At 49.1% G+C, this 19,835-nt stretch overlaps 2 protein-coding genes across 4 annotated transcripts in view; one reads left to right on the top strand and one right to left on the bottom strand.

The window, feature by feature from the left end:
• Tyn (trynity) overlaps window positions 1–12,551 on the bottom strand; it is a 95,407-nt gene extending 82,856 nt beyond the window's left edge. The window contains exon 1 of one of the 2 annotated variants that reach the window (XM_076818429.1): window positions 12,407–12,551. The gene's annotated coding sequence lies outside the window, so the exon portion shown is untranslated. The remainder of the gene's footprint in view (window positions 1–12,406) is intronic. The other variant, XM_076818428.1, reaches the window with a different exon arrangement.
• Window positions 2,601–19,569, top strand: LOC143372330 (nose resistant to fluoxetine protein 6). 2 transcript variants are annotated; one of them, XM_076818426.1, is made up of 13 exons: window positions 2,601–3,777; window positions 6,287–6,480; window positions 7,640–7,845; window positions 14,252–14,505; window positions 14,618–14,788; window positions 15,347–15,440; window positions 15,516–15,635; window positions 15,883–16,048; window positions 16,658–16,833; window positions 17,236–17,365; window positions 17,509–17,826; window positions 18,046–18,202; window positions 18,284–19,569. In XM_076818426.1, exons 1-12 carry the CDS (start codon window positions 3,318–3,320, stop codon window positions 18,169–18,171), a joined length of 2,415 nt encoding a protein of 804 aa, XP_076674541.1. In that variant the 5' UTR covers window positions 2,601–3,317; the 3' UTR covers window positions 18,172–18,202; window positions 18,284–19,569. The 2 variants fall into 2 exon arrangements, with proteins under 2 accessions (XP_076674541.1, XP_076674540.1); XM_076818425.1 differs by having other exon boundaries at window positions 18,046–19,569.
• The last annotated feature ends 266 nt before the right edge of the window (window positions 19,570–19,835 follow it).

Here is a 19,835-nt window from a genome sequence, read left to right as displayed (position 1 = left end):
ATAAATCGTTGACACCCTTGCGTCCCATCGCCCATACTTCCACGGCATTCTAATATCTGCTCCGTGGCAAGCGCGTCGCTTGGAAAACACGCTCGACGTCGTTATTCTACTTTACTGAACAATCGCGTCCAGCCAAGGTGGCCCGAATCGTTTTAGAGAGAAAAATGCTTCATGCACAGTTTGGCTTCCGGAGCGAGCGTTATTTACGATGTTCCTCGGGTGGTCTTCAAGCCCCATCGATTCCCTGTTACGCGTGATTTAAATATGCCGGAGAATCGCCAGGCTGCAGCCGCCTATCACGGCATTTGCCTAAATAAAGTTGGCTGCCAGAGAAATGGCGCTTCATCTGACAGAGCGAATTATATCCATCAGAGTTACGTCGGACATTCATCTCGATGCCACTCAGTGGACCTGCCGCACACGGTGTAGCGCGGGTTTCGCAATCGTGCCACGCTCGATCCTCGACCGAAACTTTGTTCCTCGTTGTTCGCCGTCCGCGGACGTCACGACGAACTCGATCCTCCCCGAGAAGAATCTGTGCAGGACAGCCTGCGCGGAACTGTCACCCCGGTCCTCGAGCATTAAAACGGCATTTGCCGCGAAGCCGTGGCCCCGTCGTCCAAGTGACGTCAATTCGAATCGAGGGTAAATTGCTTTCTCGCCGTTTCGGAGCCAATAAAGCAGCGGTGCCTTGGACGTCCAGCTGCCGGCTCCCCGTGCGAAAGACCGGTCGTACCTCGCGCGTTACACGCGTGTGCAACCGATCACGTAGAAAGCTCGGTTGCGCAACGGACAACCGGACCCATTCGAGAGGCCGTTCGAGTTTCCGTGGCAAGAGCGAGAGAACCCGAAGATGGGGATAAAGAAGCCACGGGACGGCCAGAGAAATTCGGTGAAACTTTTGAGCTTCTCGAGGAACGTAACGAAGAAAGATGAGGCCTGGGTGAGAGCACGCGCCGAACCACGCTGCCGGCGGTTTTACGGCCGCTCTTGCCGTTACGTAAACCATGAATAAAAGTGAAAATGCGCGACAGCCATACCCGATGATCTAACTGGCGTTAACGAGCCGTATCGAAGGGCTCTCGCGCCCGTAATTATTGTTCGACGCAAGTTTCGATGATATTGCGATAGGATACTTGGATTAATTATCTGTCACGGTTCGAAGACATCAGGGCTCAACGAGGAGCGTACTTTTAGCCAGAAGAATCCGAGCCTTATCAACGTTTGATTCGTTGAACGTTCTCTTGCGAAAGAGAACGGTCCACGCTGGAGGACACTCGAGGAAATGGTTTTCTGCTGTTTGTGTAAGGAAAAGGGTCGGTGCACCGTTCCAACTGTCTTAATTCAATCGTTTCACGGCGGAGCCCAGGGGAAACAGGTGGCACGCTGATCCGCCGGATGCTCGCGCGAAAAACGCGGGCTGCGTTCGCGCCCCGTCCCGAGGATTTGCTGGGTTTTTGCGGAATTTCGCGCCAACGGTACATCGTTTATCTAGCGAAGAGCGGACGGTAAAATGTCACCGTGTATTCCACGGTGAAAACACTGGAGAGGAAGAAAGGTCGCCAGCCGGTGAAATATTTGCACCGTGAAAAGCTGACCTCTTTTCTTTTTATCACCTTTTCCAAATGCAAATGCGAGTTGCTTGTTTTTGCGCCGCGTCCACCTTTCGAATAATCGAAAGCCAAAAGAGCCGCGAGTTTTTCCGCGGTCATCAAGGCACTTCGCCGGGAGAGAAAGAGACGCGTTACAGTTCAACTTCTTACGACTGTGATCCAAGTTCGGTCGATCGTAACGAAGCGTGGAATAAAGCACGGAGAAACGTTGACCGAAGGTGGTTGTATTTCTCGTCGTTTCTTCTGGGTATCGCGTCTCTGGGAGAGGTAACCGAACCGTGTCCTTCCAGATATTCTTCTTCTGGCATTACCGCGCTAGGTGCCAGACACCGTGGTTGGATGAAATTTATGGAACATGCAGTGAGTCATGCTTCAACAATTTCTAGGATGTACGCAGCCTCTTTCAGTAGGAGAATATCGCAGAAGAAATCGCAGAATTACAGAAGAAATTAAGTAGCAACGAGCAATAATTTACCATAATATACCCTTCGCTTTCTACAAACATTGTTAACCATGAAAAAGCGCCTGCATTTATACGTGGCATTAGCGAGTTATAGCTTAAGAAATTTACACGCCATTCCGTAAATTGCGGCGGATAGAGGTCGATAATAACCTTCGCTAATAACTATACCAAAGAATGCTGATGATCTCTTGCAAGAAGCAAATATGATTTGCTGGAGGATGGGGAGGGACGATTAATTGGCGCGTTGATTGTAGTATGTAATTCTGGAGGAGCAATCGAGAGATCCGAAAGGAAATTAATTCCATAGAATAACGTATAAACTAGAAGTGGCTACAAGTTGCCAAAGTAGGTTCTCGTGCTTTTCATTGAGCATGCTGGGTGAACTACTTAAGTACGTAATAAATGGGCAATTGGGGCTCCATGCGAAAATTCTGCATGGTTAAGGACTGAGAGCTGTTTTCCCTTTGACCGTAAAACCGAGCAACAAATTTGCCAAATAGAGAGAGACTAGCGTAGCCACGACTGCTGGGATTTACAGAGAGGTAAGCCGCGACAACGTTCGGGGCCAGAAGAAGGAAACATATTTACCGCGGTAAAGTGCATCGTGAAGAGAAAGGGGGACCGCTGTCCACGGGTGAGCGCGACTGCTAACTTGATTCGCTTCATTCAGTGCGTGATCCTTAGCCCCGTGTGTGCGGACACCTTTGTCCTCCTCCCAGAACGTGCTACACTCTCGTTTCCACCGCGCGATCCGGTAAGAACGTTACCCAGGAATTGACCAGTGATTCGCGTTATATCGTTTCGTCACTTCGACCGCCCTGGCTACTCGTCAATTCTAAGTAAACAGCCCATTATCGGAGAAAGGAATCGTTCAAGGCAGCCGACGTCCAGGTACAAATCGTGAACTTCGGTAGCCAGCTATTTACACGGCAATTACGATCCGAGTAGTGAACCAGTGAAAGAGGAAAGTGAGTCTCGTTCTAGAGTTGCAAAGAACTTGGAACAGCGTGGTTACGGTCACGCTCGCGCCAACGATCAGCGTACCGCGCTCAAGCATGTTCGACAACTGAGTGACCGGAGAAGGAACTTGGGTCAACGACGTGGTTCAACATGGCATCCAGTAGCTTCATCGAGGGAAATCGATGAATTGGCCGTGAACCGTTTCCAGAGAAGATCAGTCATCGAACCTCCCGCGTGACAAGCAAACCTCAAGGCGAGACGACCGAGTTACCCTATCGAAAATGGCGCTTTTCCTAGCTTATCTGCTACTGGCTCTGAGCTGCTCCGTTCACACGACCATTTCGAAGAACGAGTCGAACATTCTGAGGCTCGGAAAGCCGCGTCAAAATTCGTCGACCCCGACCCAAGCGCCTAGCTCGAATCTGACGGATTACGAGGGCGAGAAAGAACCGCCCAAGGACCTAGGGCCCTTAATTGGATTCAGCAAGAACAACTCTGAACTCGATTGGAAGAAGCACCAAAAGATGTTGGAAGAGAATCAGGAGGAGAGGCGCGATGAGCTCGACGTAGATTTCATGAGCCAGAAGCTCGAGAAAACGGCGAACAGTGTCCAATGGTTAGCGGATCTTTACGATCCCCTCAAATGGTCCAGAGTACCCGGAAAGCTCGAGGACGGTTGCAGGAGAGACCTGGAGCTCTTCTTGAAGTCCCTCAAGGATGGAAAGCTGTGGGCTGCTAAGAGTAAGTAAAACGAACCCGACCCGAATACCATCAGGAAATGGTGTGTCGCTGGGCGTCTTCCTGCTTCTGCGAACACCCGTCATTACGGGATTAATAGCGACGCGTGTCGCATGTTGCAGAACCTTAAGTGCCGTGTGCCTTTCGCGATCGACGAGCCGTTAAACGCCTATCGTTTCACGCTGCCCTCAGCGAATTCGCGAGCCACCGGGTCCCTCGGAGCTGTGTCATTAGCACGTTCGGTTGCCAAATACGCCATTACCTTGCGAAACCAGGATTTACAGCTTCATAATAGCTAGGCGCCCGTGCCTCGTCGCTCCCCTTTGGCTTCGTCGTCCCGGGAACGCAATTAAAGCGGATTCGACGGCCGCTAAAGCAATCCAGGGATTCTTGTAGCGCGAGAGAGTGGAAGAAGCGAAGCCGCGCGAGCAGATTATGACGCTACTTTGGCACAAGTCGGTGAGAAATTTAGGTCTCGCATTAAGAATGTAGGAGTTGTTGCCGTAAATCATAAAAGGGTTAGCCGACACGTAGGAGCTGTAAATTCTCATGAAGCCAGCGCGTGGCTGGACCAAAGTCGTAGAAGAACTCGTTAACTTCAACTTTTCCGAGGGTCGGCGTGCGTCGGGGTAGACCGAGATTCGGTGGCTGGCTGCACCGAATCGCAGCGAACGCCACCCACGTGCTTACGCAATTATCTCGTCCACGCGAGCCGTGGCATTCACCCGCGGAATAATTCAGGACCCATTACAGATGTAACTGCTTTCTATATGGCGGAACTTGCAGCGCTTTATATAATTTCATTTGCCGGCGTGCCTACGCGAATACCGAACGCGACCCGTTTCGTAATGTCCGCTTGTCTCAGTCATCTCGAGCCGATATCTTAAAGATAAACTACGGTGGAAAGTGAAAAGGATCGTTTCCCTCGAGGAGTCAGGGTGTCCCCGCGTTTGTGCCGTCTGCTTATAAATCAGCATTGTCGCGCACGAATCCGGGCTGGAATCGCGAAAAGCACGGACGGCCGCGGCGCATCGATCAGAGCTGCGGTTGTAGCGCCGAGCCAAATCGGCTTTCACGGGTTTTCCAGATTTACGATGATTTCCGACAGCGACCAGCCAGCGGATTATCGATGGTGACGATGCGATCGTGCGCCAACAACAAGCGAAATCTCCCGCGCCCAATGGCGACTAAACCGCACGCGACGTTTGCCTTTCTAGCGAGTGCACATCGTTGCCGGCGTAAACCGTCTCTGACGAAAGAAGGATCGTAAAATGTCACGGAGAATAAACGCGGCCACCGGGTGGACGTAAAAGCAGAAGCGACGCGTGTAACTGCTGACAGGATGCGTGACATTTAATAACTCTATATGCCGAATATTGATTTACCTTTAGAGAGGGGTGGCCTCTACGGTGGCGCAAGGTGGACAACTATTCAGTGTGTGTTTATAGGTATATTTTATACGCATACGAATGTGCAGTTACCACCGTAGTGGCAAATTTGGATATATTGCCGGACCAGTTGGCTGTATATATGCATAAAATTTAAGTAAAAAAGATGTAGAATTTTAATGAAAAATTCCAGGCCCTCTAAAGGTTAAAAGTTGCCCAGCGTTGGCCGCTGCCGCTGATCGGTAGAATAACCGAGGCGTTGCGCAAACACAATATGTGTTCGCTGTATTGTCCTGTCTGCGTGGGGGCGCGCGTTTCGCGCGATAGTAGAAAACGGGAACTTAACGTGTTAATGGAATTGGAGCAGCGTGTATTGTTCGGGAGCAGAAATGTAACGACACGAGCGGCCCTTCAGAAATTACGCGATACGTATTCGGGAATTCCTGCTGTTCGGCTAGAACTAGTCCAGCGATAAATGTATCCCCGCGGCTGAGCGCCTAAAATGCCAAGCAACCCGAGAGTTAAACGCTGAAACGCTGAAACGTTGCCTCACTGAAATGTAAATTAGCATGAAATTACTCTTTCAGCCGCGCGCAGTCGGATTAGATGCGCGCAAGGTGTTACGTCAGTCATAATCCCGCCTGTTGCCTTATTCCACGCGGGCTGGTTACCGTTTCGAATGCGCGTCACGTTCCATTGATTGCGCGTTTTAGTAGACCGCGGGTTAATTCCCTCGCGCGAGGCTCCATCGATTGGACTATTTAGACAGCGGCGGCCGGGAGGTTAGAGCAGAGATTCGGCATGCTCGGCTCGGTGCTCCGGAACGACATTGTTTTGGATGATCCGAGATTCGCGCCGAAACTGTGTCGAAGGAGCGGAGTTGCATCCCGCAGCTAGCTCGTTGTTTTGCTCGTCGACGGACGACCGCACTTTCTCCACTCCCGTGATCACCAGCCAGCGGTTTACGTAACTGGCAATGAACCTTTCGGACGCGCTCGTGTAACCCGACCCTCGAAAGTTGCGGCTGCGAAAATTTCGCGCAAGCAGGAAGACCAGGCGAATAAAACTGCGAGGACGTCTGCTCTTCCTTTTCCCATGTTTAAACGACATCTTCATTTTTACAGTGTCCGACGCGAGTGGCCGTTACTCCTCGCAATTCTATTTCGGCAACGAGTTCTGGCTGGGCTCGAGCACCCTTTGCAAGGAGCTGAACGCAACCGATGGAAAAGCTCGGCCAAGAATCGACAGACCGCCTTATCCCCTAAAGTTCCATGTAGCCAAGATGGATCTGACTCTGCCAAAGGAGATTGAATTTTCCGTAAGTATGCTTCTCCCGTCCTTTAACCGATTCTACGACTCTGTCATCCTTCGACTCCGTTACGCTCCATTTTCCCTATTTCTCCCCATCTCCCCGTGGTTTTTTTCCCTCCGGGGACTCTCTTCTTCGCGGTGACAGAGTCTCGTAATAACGCGATGGCAATCGGTTTAATTAATCCACACCGCAATCGGCTTCCCAAGCACCGAACTCTGCAATAGCTGCTACGGCGAATGAATTATCGCGAGGATTAATTAAACGCACGGGCCTGAATTACGCGAGGCGCCCGGACGCGTGACGGATCGGTTTGTCTGTTGGACAGAATTAGTCGCTGATTAATTAATCTTAGGCAGCGCTCGGTGGAAGAAATCTGTCGAGCCGACAACGGCTTTCGCCGTATCCAAGAAAGCAACGGAGACGTTAACGTTTCAGCCGATTATGCGACGCGGTCGGTGTTCCCAGCGTATTAATTTCGTTCGGGGTACTTGGAGAGTTTCGGAAAAGCTGCTGGCAGAAGTTCGCTCCGGCGGGGGACGTAAATTTTAGTATTCGGGCTAATCAGATTACGGGACGCTTTATATCCCGCGATCAGCGGGAAACAGCACCGCGGTTTGCAGTGGCCTTTTTGTAAAACGAGTAGCCGGGCGAGTGAATTTGCGGAATGAGAAGATAGGAGGGAAGGTAGCATTGGGAAACGGATGCATCTGGTGTGCAGCGTCCACGAATTAATGGTTCCCCAATGTCGCCCGGGGGCGATAAAAACGATCGACTGTCTCCCTTTTAAATAAATCCTTTACAATACCTCGGACAGTGCCGGTTCCGCAGTTTTCACGGACGAACACGAATCCTTTGAACTGAGGCGGATTATCGGGCCGGCGATCCAGCTTAGGTACGAGCGAGTTTGAAACCGCGGCACGACTTTCCCAGCGATTGGGTGGATGTAAAACCTTGCCGCAGAAAAGTGGCAGAAGTGGTTGAGACAACGGCGCTGGGAAGAATCGGGAATCTCGAAGGGAAATGAATTTTAAAAAGCACTCGGAAAGTTAAAAGTCGTGGAAGGAAGGAAGCTCGAGAGGAAGAAAGTTAACAACCCCTTCTCGGTGTTAAATTCCCCTGGATGATCCAATTATTATCACCGCTAAAGATTCAATTTTGGTTTCAGGCACGGGTGTTTTTGGGCCTCTGTATGCCAGCTACGTGCGACCAGACATCGTTGACCTCGATGCTAAGAGTAAGCGCGGATCGAGTTGAACTAGAAGGGAATTCGACCTATCGATCGAGCGGTCCAAAGATACATATCGACAAGGTGAAACCTGTGCCTTCCAGCAATTACAGCCCTTGGCTCGATCCCAAGTTGTACGTCCTCTCGTAAGTAATGCAAGAACTTTTTCCCTCCGGTTGCCCCTAAATCAGCTATGCTGACTAAATTTTCCACCGTGCTCCGCCTGCTAACAACCCTGCACTCAATCTCTTCCCGTGACTCCACCAGAATCGGTAAAAGATCGACTTGTACCGCGATAGCCCTCGCATCGTTTTCTAAGGTAAAAGCAGTGTCTTTGCCGTTTGAACAGGTGCAGCGAGTCTTTGTTCCGCTTGCTCTTGTTCGATCGACTCTGCTGAAACGGCTATCGCGTCAGAAAGCGAACAAGACGAGGTCGAGGAGCCCAAATCTTCTATTCCCCCTTGTTCGCCTTTGTGCCTCAAGGTAGACCGTCCCTTTACCCTTAAATCACATTTACGGCGAAAACTGCTGTACGTTCTTCTCGATATATAGCAGTGGCACACAGACGAAACTTTTAACAGATATTTATAAATAAATTTCCCGCGGAAGAAATTGCCACCGTGGCCGATTGAATGCGAAACGGTGCTAATTCAGCAGCGCGTTGCACAAGTCGAGGCTATGGCTTTCCATAACAGCGTCAACGATGATTCCAAGTGACACCTATCCGGGATACACAACGGTGATCGACTGGAATCTTCGCGCACGAGACCGATGCGTGTGAAGCGTGACTTATTTCAGCTAATGATCCCCGATTGTCGGAAGAAATTACAGCGATTAGACGACTCAGCAGATGGGAATTTGACGATGCACGAAATCAGAGTCATTTCTTATGTATCAACAGTTGCACGACCGGATTTTGCGCAACGGTTACATTCACTTGGCCAAAGAAGCACAGCCCCCAGCTCCTACGTGCGTCCATGTAATTTTCTGTTAAGATTCTCGGTGAACCGGTTAATTCGCACAAACGCTGCAATCGTTCAGCGTGCACCTTATATAAGAAAAAGTCTTCCTGTTGGCTTCATCCCGAGATGTGGGATCGTCGAGGGGTTCGATCGGAGGAAAGTGCATTAACGGTCACCCGAGCAAGCTCGTAAGCCGCGGCAGCGTTTTATATCGCAGGATGACGTTGAAAGTTCCCAGCCAGCCTCGCTCCCCACGAGGGAATTTAATTTCTACCAGTAATGAGCTCGACGGGCTAAATGAATTTGATGTATTCACTGTCACGGCACGCACACGAACGTAACGGCTGATCACGGTGCATAAACGCGCGCGAGCAGTCACGTGCGTAACACACTTTCTGCACTTTCCTCCGAGACCAGATTGCCGCTTTTACGTAAGCGCCGAGGCACGGCGCCGGACGCGTCTTCCTCGTGCAACAGACTGAAGAATTTCCAGAACCGTCCAGGCAATTCCTCCGGCAAACACACCTATGCGTATCTTTATCGCCTGGCGATTTCTCGCGAACGAGGTCGCTGCAACGCGCGACGCAACGAATTCGTTATTCGCCACTCTCGCTCCACTTTCGTCGAGCCAGAGGAAAAGAACGATTTAGACCATCAAACACGCCCCGAAACGTTGCGCAACACTCGTCACGGTTGCATCAAACCGAGGCACGACGGTTGCGTCGAGTTCTAACGAAAAAATTGCTAGACGCAGATCGCCGATCTACTTGCGCAACTCGGTATTCATAGTTCACCATGCTGCTGGCGATGTTAGCGCGGTTTTTGCAAAAGCCGATTGATCGCGGATTGCACGACGCAACCAAGGCTCCTCGTTACCATTGCAACGAGCTAATTGGAAAGTCTGCCGAAGGAAGTTCTTTTTCGAACGATTGTTCCGTTGATTCCCGAAAGGAATGTGGAGCATTTATTTTCACTGACGTAGCTTTACCCTGCTGCGGCGGGGCGAATTAAGGCGCAATAAATACGGTTATGTCATCGGTACGAGGAACGATCGAGGGAAAGCGAGGGTTTGGTAATCAAAATGAACAGCGAGATACAGTTCGCACGACGCCCGTGCAAGTAACGATCGGAGCTGGTTCGTCGCGCGAGCGCGGGGATTATTAGTAAAGTTGGTTGCCGGCAAAAATCGGGCAGGATGATGTACAAAGCCTCTAAGCGGCGGGGATATAAATTCTGCACGAATCGGATTAAGTATGGAAGAATGTCGCGATGCCTGGCATAGACGTGCTTCCACGGAACTTCGTCGAAGATCGAACGGCCGCCCCGGTGCGATCAACTTTAATAGATTTCACGAGCAGTCCCTGCTGCATGCCAAGAGCTTTAAGTCGCTGCCCTCCGTAAAACGAGAAACTATGCAAACGGGTGAGGAACCGCGGGAGCACCCCCTCTTTGTTTTCCCCCTTCGGAAAAATCAATCTTCCGATCGAGCAACTTCCCGCCGTACAGAGTGAGGCTGGATTCTCCGTTGCTTTCTTTCGAAATATCAACCGCGATACGGGGCTGTTCCCATGGGAGCGTTAACTTATAGTTTCCTACTTTTCTTTAACCGCAAATTACGTCAGTATTAACGTCTGACTCGAGCTATAAGTAGAACTTCTCGCCTCCCCGCGTCCTTGCGCGTAATGCATATTAACTAGAAAATAAGAAGTGGCGCGCTCAGGTTCCAAGGCAAGTTACAATCTAATGGCCCGATTTCAGCCGGAGACCGCGCTCGGAGATCATTCAGCTTCCTCTGCAAGCTTCGTACGCGCGATGATCTGAAATTCAGACGAAGGCCAGGGCCACGACTCGCGTCAATGTCAAAGTTCCCGCGGAAATGGATTATTCGCTTTCCGAGGACAAGAACGACCTGATTGGTAGCAAATCGAGGTAGAAAGTGGAGTTCCGTCTCCAGAGTTGGGCATTAACTAAATAGAAAATTATTTGAATAACTTTTACTTTAGATTATTCGACAGAATAAAGTTCAGTGAAGAAATAAATTTGTCAACTTTGACTTTAAATGCGACTTTAACTTTAACGTTAACCCAAGTCTTTTTTCACTTTTATTCTTCATTAAAAATTTGTATTCAAATGAAAAATTTCTCTCTACTTTGGTCTGAGATAGGACTTGATCGCTTCAGTGTGAAATAAAGTTAACTCGCCTAGGTTGATGTATGCACCTTTCTCTGTAATGCTCTCGATGAATCGTCTAGAATCGATTGGATACCGACGACGGACAGGTTCCACTGGCACGCGATTACGCAACGATCGTTGCACTTGCGAGCGAGGAGATTCCTACTTGTTTACGACGTTTTTTACGGAGATCGAAAATCGGTCTTCCTTAAAAGCACGAGTCTTTTGTCTGTCTTCCGGCGTTCAATTCCCATGGAAATGCACCGTAACGCGTATCGACAGAAGCGCAACGGTTGCTCGTGTGCCTTGAATCCATTACGCAAGATTATCGAAAGCCTGAAGCGTCAGAACGTGAAAGTGGCCGTTCTATCGCGCGCGCATTCCCGCCGAATGCGGGATGAGCGATCGATTCTAATGACCCGTCGATAAGAGAGTCGTCGGCGAGTCCTGGTTTTCAAGAGTACCGAGAAGCAGCGTCTCGACAAACGAAAGTTGGGATCGGCCTCTGAGAAATTATTTACATAAGGCCAAGGATGTGGCAAGATACGGGTTGCGTGAAAGTTGGCAACACCAGCGAAACAGATCATTGAATGAAATGCGTTCTGTTATGCAAAAAGATCCGCGACTAATCAACAATGCAAATGCACGCATAATCGCGGGAATTTAATTGCACGAAAGTGGAAGAAACAGAGCGCAAACGGTATAATTCTGTGAAGAGTGGGTCACAGGCGAGTCGAGACGGTGTTGGGTAATTTAAATTTGTGAATAAGGTTAGGTGGAAAGTTTTCCGCTTCCCGTGCTTCCTTGGACTTTCGTTTTGCGGGTATTAAAGAATGCATAAGAGTCAGGGGCGAGGTGGGAGATACTGCGAATTGAAAGAGCCTGGCTATTCGAAAGAGAGAATGGAGGATGTGGAGTATCGAGATCGAGCGCGCCGCGAACCACGGAAAATGATAGCGAGGGAAACTGGTAACCTAGCGGCGAAGGGACCAACGATCTGCCCTTGTCATGGATGTTTCAACGGATGAGGATGTTCGCGGTGCAGATGCGGCGAGGATCGCTTCGGTTTCTTCGATTCGACATCACCTAGCCTCGGTTTCCCCGAGGGACGTTCGCTACGCGGTGCAATCTACGGGTAAATTGAAAATTTGTGCTGCCGAGTTGCCGTTGCAGCCTCGGGGGAGCCGAATAAGGGATAGAAAAGGAGAGTACGAGTGATCTTTGACCCAGAAGCAGTTGCCTGTAAGCAACCCGTTAACGGACGATAATCCAGATCTCAGTCGAGAAACAAACGAGCCCGTTCAACTTTTATGAAGATTCATAATTCCTCGCTCCGTCAGCGTTTCATCCCATCATTTCTCCTTACCGGGAGGACAAATTGCAAACGGCGGCGAGGCGAGAGACAATCAAGGGAAATGCAAATAAAACGCGGTGGCATAACAAAAGTCTGGCGAGGTATGTATATGACGGCTATTCCGCCGTTTTTTCGCAGGAAGAACTTGCCCGCCGTGGCACGTGACTCGCGTTTAAGAACTCTGCCAGCGTAAATGTAATGCTAAAAGAAATGTCCTACCTTGAGATGACGAAGACCGCTCTCACTGATCCTGCGCTCCCCATTTCCCTGCAGGCCTCCGGGCTGTGCCTGCTTCTTTCTTCAAGACCACTACACAACACTGAACACTACCGAAAGTGGCTGCGACACCATCTGGAAAAATGAGAAGAAACAAGTGTTATATTTTGTTCACTTTCTCCCGAGGGGGAAGCAACAGTGCGTTTGATCGGTAGAATATTCCCCAAAGCGTATTGTTACGCGATAATAAAGAGAGTTTGTTAGATTCCCGTATTTGGAAGGCAGATTTTAAAGCCTGTACAGTAAGGAGCGAAACTGAACACACATGTGGAATTTTAACGTAAATAATACTTTATTCCTTGCTTGAGTATGGAACATATAAAAATAAAATATGCAATATTACGTGCAATGCTTTGACTCTCCATGAAAAATATTAAATTCATATCACTATCATTATTTCGCTTAATGCAAATTTTCTTCGTGGATTCAGTTTTGCAACACATCAGAAGTTCTAACGAAGCAAATTTGTATGAAGCAAAATAATGATAGAGATATGAATTTAATATCTTTCGTGGAAAGCCAAAGCATTGTACGTAATATTACGTGTTTTATTTTTCCATGTTCTATACGCAAGCATTGAATAAAATATTATTTATGTCAAAATTCGTAAAATTCCTATATGCGTACCGTTTGTACATTCGGCTGCGAGGTCCCAAGGGTAAATGACATTGGTTGGCCACAGACCTGTTACGCGAAGACACCCTTGTCATCCCCACTCTGTGCACGACTCGTCAAGGAACACGGCTCGTATTTATCAACAAGGCCGCGGCCTCGTGAAGTTAACGTTCCTTCCAAAGGTTTCCACTCCAACCAATAATCTTACATTTAATACACCTCAATGGTTCCCTTGACGCGGAAATACATTTCTGAAGAATCGTGCACACCGAACAATTAGTCTGCCTTTAATTACTTCCAATTGCGATTATAGAGGGCTATATGTAGAGTCCTTATTCATATCGACGAGCTACTTCGTGCGGCAAACTGGTGATTTATTAGGGCGATGATTAATAGCTTTGTCAATGAGCAATCTTTCGAGGGCGATTAATCAAGTGAACACGACAGGGAAACAAATGATTGCTAAATTAGTTGCCTATTTCTGTCGGATCCCTTCGGAAAGATGCTTCGATTATGGGGTTGTAGGGCTATTAAGGGGGAACAATGGTAACGGCTCCGATACGGAGGACGGATGCGATGTTATTAATTTCGGAAGATATTAATTCGAAGCGCAGGTGTCTGCGTTCGATGGAGCACATTTTGGGGATTAATTCTCGAATATGTAGAAACCTTACTATTGCCTAGGAACTCGTAAAACGATTCGTTTAGAGTTTTTAAATAAAACACCTTTAAAGTTTGAGAGCTCAGCTGTTTCGTCATTCCATCAAGACGAAAGAACATACAATCTCTGATACGCGGCTCAGATTTACTGGGGCAAGGTAATCTAAGCTTTCTTAGAGCTGCAGCAACGTTGGGTAATTGCACTTTAAGCCGAGCAACGAAACATCGCAAAAAGGGACGGTAAAAAAGTAATATACGGTGGAAAAAATCTCTCGTATCGTTGTGATTTACGAGCGGTTTAGCAGTTGCTCCTATTAATTTCATGTTTTAATATCCGCTCGTATAGCTCGCTTTAAGCCCGCGGAGTAACTTCCAACCGTATAAACCGGACGTAAACTTGTCGCAGAAGAAATTCCGCCATTAAAACCGTTCAAATAAAAGGCTTGTATTGACTTTATCGAAAGGATCACGGCAATGGGTATGCAGAGCACCTGACGCGTGTTATTCTTTTAGAGGAGTCGGAGGAACGATACTTCTGCTGATGCTGGGCGCCACCATTTATGAATATCGAACGGTGCCGAGTGTCGATGACGTGGAGTCCTCGAGCGTGTTGAACAATAACGAGAGACTCAGCAATTTCTCCAACAAGAACCTGGACCAGGATCGGAGAATATCGATGGGCCAGGACAATGGCGAGGAGCCGACCGAGAAAGGGAAGGAGTTGCAAAAAGATCTGTCGGACCGCCCGAAGAAGGAAGACAAGAAAGGTGGTTGAGGCTCGGGAACATTCTAGCGATTCTAGCGGGTCGCCTCCTCTTCCGATTAATCCTTTGTCCTGCAAAGGGAGGATTTTTACCCGCTCGCTTTCTTCCCCTCCAGGATTCTGGCTCAAGTGTCTGACAGCTTTCAATCCTATCACGAACGGGAGCAAGATCGTTAGCACCGAGCCTGCGGCCAGAGACAGCCTGACTTGCCTGCACGGGCTACGGGTGCTATCGCTGGGCTGGGTCGTCATGGTGCACACCTATCTCCAAGTTTTTGCCATTGCAGGTAAAGTTGGCTTTTCAGGCACGGAACGGCCCGCGATACACCCGTGGAATCTGTCGATCTTCGAGCCAGCCTTGGCCCGCGACTACCACTGAAACTCATTTAATCCCTGATGGATGCAATTTGCGGCGGCAGTTAACGCTAATGAGACTAATAATTACTATAATCGCGAAGTCGCTGTAGGTAGTCCTGGGGATCGTAATTAACGACGGATAAAGCTTAATATCGAAATACGCGGAGACGGTTAAGCAGCGGGCAACGAACAACGGCATGTTGGTAATAGAAGCTGTAATGCGGGCCATCTATCCCAACAAGTGTTTCGGATACTTGCACCGGTGTGCGCATCGTCGCCCCGATTAATACACTTCGAGGTGCAATTAAAGCGTTCCACTTTCTACGAGCAACCCTCGTCGTGATCCATATTAACGTATTGTGATGTAACGTAACTTACCGGTTTTCCTGATCCACCGTAATCGAGCCTCCGTTCTCTCGGTGCCCCGTGACAAGCCGAACTTTCACTGATAATTCCGAGAGGCTGACTTTCCCTATCACGATTTACAGAGAACAAGACGCTGCGCACGGTGACGGAGCGGAATTTCATGTTCCAAACGATCAGCAACGCCACGTTCTCCGTAGACACGTTCTTCTTCATCAGGTACGAGGCAGTGACAAATGTACTTTGCCATTCAGCGGCAGCGCGAGTAAACCCATACGAATGCGATGATTTCAGTGGCCTGCTGGTTACGATCCTGTTCTATCGATCGGCCGGGAGCTTCAAAAGCGACAAGGACAATTTCCTCAGGACATGCTTCACCAAATTTGTCGTCATGCTCCTCTATAGATTTATCAGGTGAGCAAACACGAGCGTGCCCGTAGCGCGTGTTCGCCGCGACCACTTTAAAAGCGACGTGGAAAAAGGGCGACTGCTTTCGTTCGCGATATAAAAGGGAGACGGATCGTTCGACTCAGGACGGTGATTGATCTTTGCTATGGGACTGTTTGGACCGCCGAATATACGGATAGATGTGTCTTGACAAAAGCAGCTACCCAATCTCGCTGGCATAAATAACAGCACTGACCTTTGTCCCTCTGCCAAGATTGACACCGGCGTACCTATTTGTCCTGGGAATAAACGAGATCGCCATAAAGCAGGCTCGGTCAAGGACAGTTTTCTCGATTCCAGTCATCGATCAACCGACCTGCGAGAATTTCTGGTGGAGGAACGCCCTCTACATCAACTCGCTGTATCCACGAGCGGAGATGGTAAGAATAATGAACGTCGGCTCGAAATACATTTAACAGGAATCCCACTTCGAGCGGGACGATAATCGAATGAAAAGATGGGCGACGCAGCCAGAGGAGCGGGCGCAACGAAATTTCCAGTAGGAAGTTGGAAGCGGCAAAGGTGTCGGCGCCTCGATCGTTTTCCGATAATTAATTCCATCGTTCGGAGAAAGTTCCGAAGTGGCGGCACAACGCAGAGTGTCTAACTATCCTAAAATCAATTTCATCGATGGTCGTAAGGAGTCGGTTAATTATTGGATAAGAGACGCTCGCTCGCGCTGGGACTTTTCACGCGAGAGACGTTCGCTCGATTTATCGCGGAGTCGATTGACCTAAGGGCGTTCATCGCGGGAATTGAGAAGCGGCGTTCATAGTCCGTAGAATTCTATCGGCGCTGTGTCTGCGCTCCACGTGATCCAACTGCCGGCCAGTTGGACAATCGATCCTTTAACTTCTCGCCTCTAACCGTGTACAGATTTTCATACTGCCACCTGCATATTTTCCGACACTTTCGCGTGCCCAACTTAGCCGGGGCTCGTTGAACCTTGATGCAATTATCCGCTAAATAGTTGATTAACAACTTTCCAGTGTATGCTGTGGAGCTGGTACATGGCGAACGACACGCAGTTCTACGTCCTCGGGATACTCTTGCTGTTGCTGTCCATTAAATATTTAAAGACCGTCGCGATCGGCGTTCTCGTCTTAACTGTTTCCTCGTGTTTCACCACCTTCTCCGTGGCCTACTACAACGACTACGTAGCCAGGTAAATTAACCGCTATACACCTTAAGCTACGTTTAATTACACGTAACGCAAACAGGGCCCAGTTTGTTGCCTCGGTTCAATACCACGGTCCCTTTGTTACTCCTCGTTTCGCGGCTTGCTCGATATCGGAATAGGTACGCTGCTCGTCTGCTGGTCGAGGAGGAGGATCTTTCACATCTTTTTGCAGAATACGAGCCGGTCTCGATGAAATTAAAGTCTATTGGAAAACGTGGCGACCCAATTTCCGATACGTAATACTTGTAATTGATGGCTGGGCTTCTGGGCTTCTGGGCTTGCGAGCTTCTGCCTTTACCCAACCACACCTCGTGGTTATCTCGTAATTGTAGTGATTTAAGCGAGTTTCTCAACTACGTATCTCGCAACCGTTTCTTCTCCGCACAGAATCCAAGACCCGTTCGCCCTGTTCGACGAGCTGTACGACAAACCCTGGACGAGGGCGGGCCCTTACTTCATAGGCATCATCACCGGCTACGTCCTCTTCAAGACGAACTGCAAACTGAAGCTGCCGCTGGTAAGTGGCCTCGGTCTTACGATGAGGAACGGTCGAGTAGCTTTCAAAAGATCGTTGCTCGATCGCGGTGTATTATTTAGCTGCGAAAGTGCGCGTAAAGCGAGATGAGACGCTGGCGCTGAGGATCTTCCAAACTGTTTCAGATTGCTCGTGTAATCGGTTGGATACTATCCACCGCCGTGATGTTCTCGCTAGTTTACGGACTGTACCCCGGAAATTTGACGGTGCCGGGGAGCTCCGCGTACGCTGCCTTCGGACACACCGCCTGGGCGATGGCTGTATCCTTCATCGTGATTCAATGCTGCACGGGATCCGCTAGGATGATTGACAGCCTGTTGTCGCTCAGGCTGATGTATCCGCTCTCGAGGTTGACTTACTGCGCCTACCTGGTGCACCCTCTCATCATGATGATCACTGTTACTCAGATGGACGGCCCGTTGCATCTTCACAACGACCTAGTGGTGAGTCCGATGGAAGTAGCAAGGTTTAAAGAGCTCTCGTTAAAGGGAACGATCCTGGGAATGGGCGCCGGCAAGATTCGGATTGCCTCTGAAACGAAGCGAGCTTCTTTTTAAAGATGGGCTTGTTAAGCGACCCGTGGTCCTGATAGGAGCGAGCCTCCATTTTATTCCCATGGAGGAAGCAGGGGATCTGACGGGCGTGTTTGTTTGCTTTTCAAGCTGATCCTGTACTTGGGCAACCTCGTCGCCTCGTACTTGATGTCCTTCTGCATTTCCATCGCCTTCGAGGCGCCCGTAGTCAATCTGCTCAAGATCACTTTTATCTCGAAGAAGAGGATAAGATAGGGAAGATGGTCGGACGTACTCGCGATCGACGGTGAGTTAATGGAGGGTTCGATCGCCTTCGCAATAGACATATCATCGAGGGAGAGTTATCGATCCCTCCCCTCTGCCGCAGGGAATAATCGCAGCCCTCTAACGATGAGAAAAAAAAAGCGCGGACCGGGGCCTGGCGTTCTCTGATGTTCTCGGAAGAAAATAGAAACTTAGAACGCTTTCGTGGATCCATTCTCCCTCGACAATGCTGCCGCCGCGCCGCCGCGTGGCTTAACAAATTAGATGGCACGGAGGTCCACGCAATTTCATTGGGAGAAAATTACTCGGTGTCTGTGCTTGGCTCGCTTTCGAACGGAACGTGAACGCGAGACCGCAACTACCCATTACGCGAACATTCTTCGTAAATGATCCTCCTGCGTATTGATAGTGCACTCGCGAGACAGAGCACGATTCGCTCACGGAGTCCAATATCCTATTCCCCCTTTTTCTACTTTTAGGTCCTCTGTCCAATATAGTATCTGCATTACGTAATATCTGATACTAATTAAAGAGGTCTGGAATTTATCCTCCTTTTTACGCGCAGATACGAGCAGCTTAATTAGCGAGTTCCGTGAACTATGTTGTAATGCGGCTGCGTTCATCATCGAACCTTCGTTACGTGTAACATGTATTATACATTGGCTTACTTTTCTATTAAATTATATTTTTACGACATTCCTGATTCTTGCAAGCGCAATAGACGCCGAGGTAATCGAATGCCCCGCGCCAGCAGCAATTAGGCTCTCCCGCGTTATTTCCCGCGATTCCAATACCGTTCACAGCTGACCGTGAATGACTGTTCGGCGGGAATGTTTACAATGGGAGGACTTGGACCAAAGTTGGGCAAACGGTGGACAGAGGGGGGGAAGGGTAACGCAGAAGCAGAGAGGAGATTTGTTCAACGGTGCACGGCGCTTATTGGTGGACGACGATTTCGAGAGAAACAGAAGAAATTGTAAACACGGATGAAAGCGGCGGAAGAATACCGTTTTAAGGCGAAACTTGGCTCAACTAGAATCAATAGTCCCTGCCTAGGGGGTTGAAACTTGAAACTCGAAAAGAAACGTTTGGTTAGAAAGCAGAAAGTGGCGCCTGTTTCATAAATACAGAACACTGACACGCTTCACTGTCGCGCGTCAAATGTTTTACTAGTTTTCGAAGAAAATGCCCCCAGGCAAGACGGGTGGAAGCGTATTTGACCACGTACAGATGGAAAACCTTCAAATTGGATGAGAAGGGAGGCAGGCCAATATTTGTCCAACCTTCGACACCAGCCGGCGCTTTGGACCAATTGCGAACTAATATTTATTCAACTTCTGACACTATTCTCCGCTTAGCGCGGATTTCGCTCCCCCTGGAGTTGTACAAAGAAATAAACTAAAGAACGATTAAATCCTCAGTGATTTATCCCCTTAAGATAACGCCGCGGGAACACGGACCCAAGGTGCATACTTTTACTGGAATATTTTCCGTATAAACACTGCGGTGTTTTACATTTTCGTTCTTTAGAGGGCGGAAAAAAAGGAGGCGAGAATTATGAAATTTATGACATTATTTACTTGCACCTCCTGCGGCGTACTTTCGTAATTAAACGCTTGCGGAGGGTGAGGGAATGAGAAAAAGCGAGAGACAGC

This window comes from Andrena cerasifolii, chromosome 8, assembly GCF_050908995.1.
Source record: "Andrena cerasifolii isolate SP2316 chromosome 8, iyAndCera1_principal, whole genome shotgun sequence".
NCBI lineage: Eukaryota > Metazoa > Arthropoda > Insecta > Hymenoptera > Andrenidae > Andrena > Andrena cerasifolii.
Note: the sequence above shows the minus strand (reverse complement) of the source record. Positions and strands in the feature narration are given on the sequence as shown.

Coding starts and splice junctions, on each gene's coding strand:
- LOC143372330 (XM_076818426.1), top strand. CDS start 3,318: ATGGCGCTTTTCCTAGCTTATCTGCTACTGGCTCTGAGCTGCTCCGTT. Junction 14,789..15,346: donor CCAAGTTTTTGCCATTGCAG/GTAAAGTTGGCT, acceptor CACGATTTACAG/AGAACAAGACGCTGCGCACG. Junction 15,636..15,882: donor CTCCTCTATAGATTTATCAG/GTGAGCAAACAC, acceptor CCCTCTGCCAAG/ATTGACACCGGCGTACCTAT.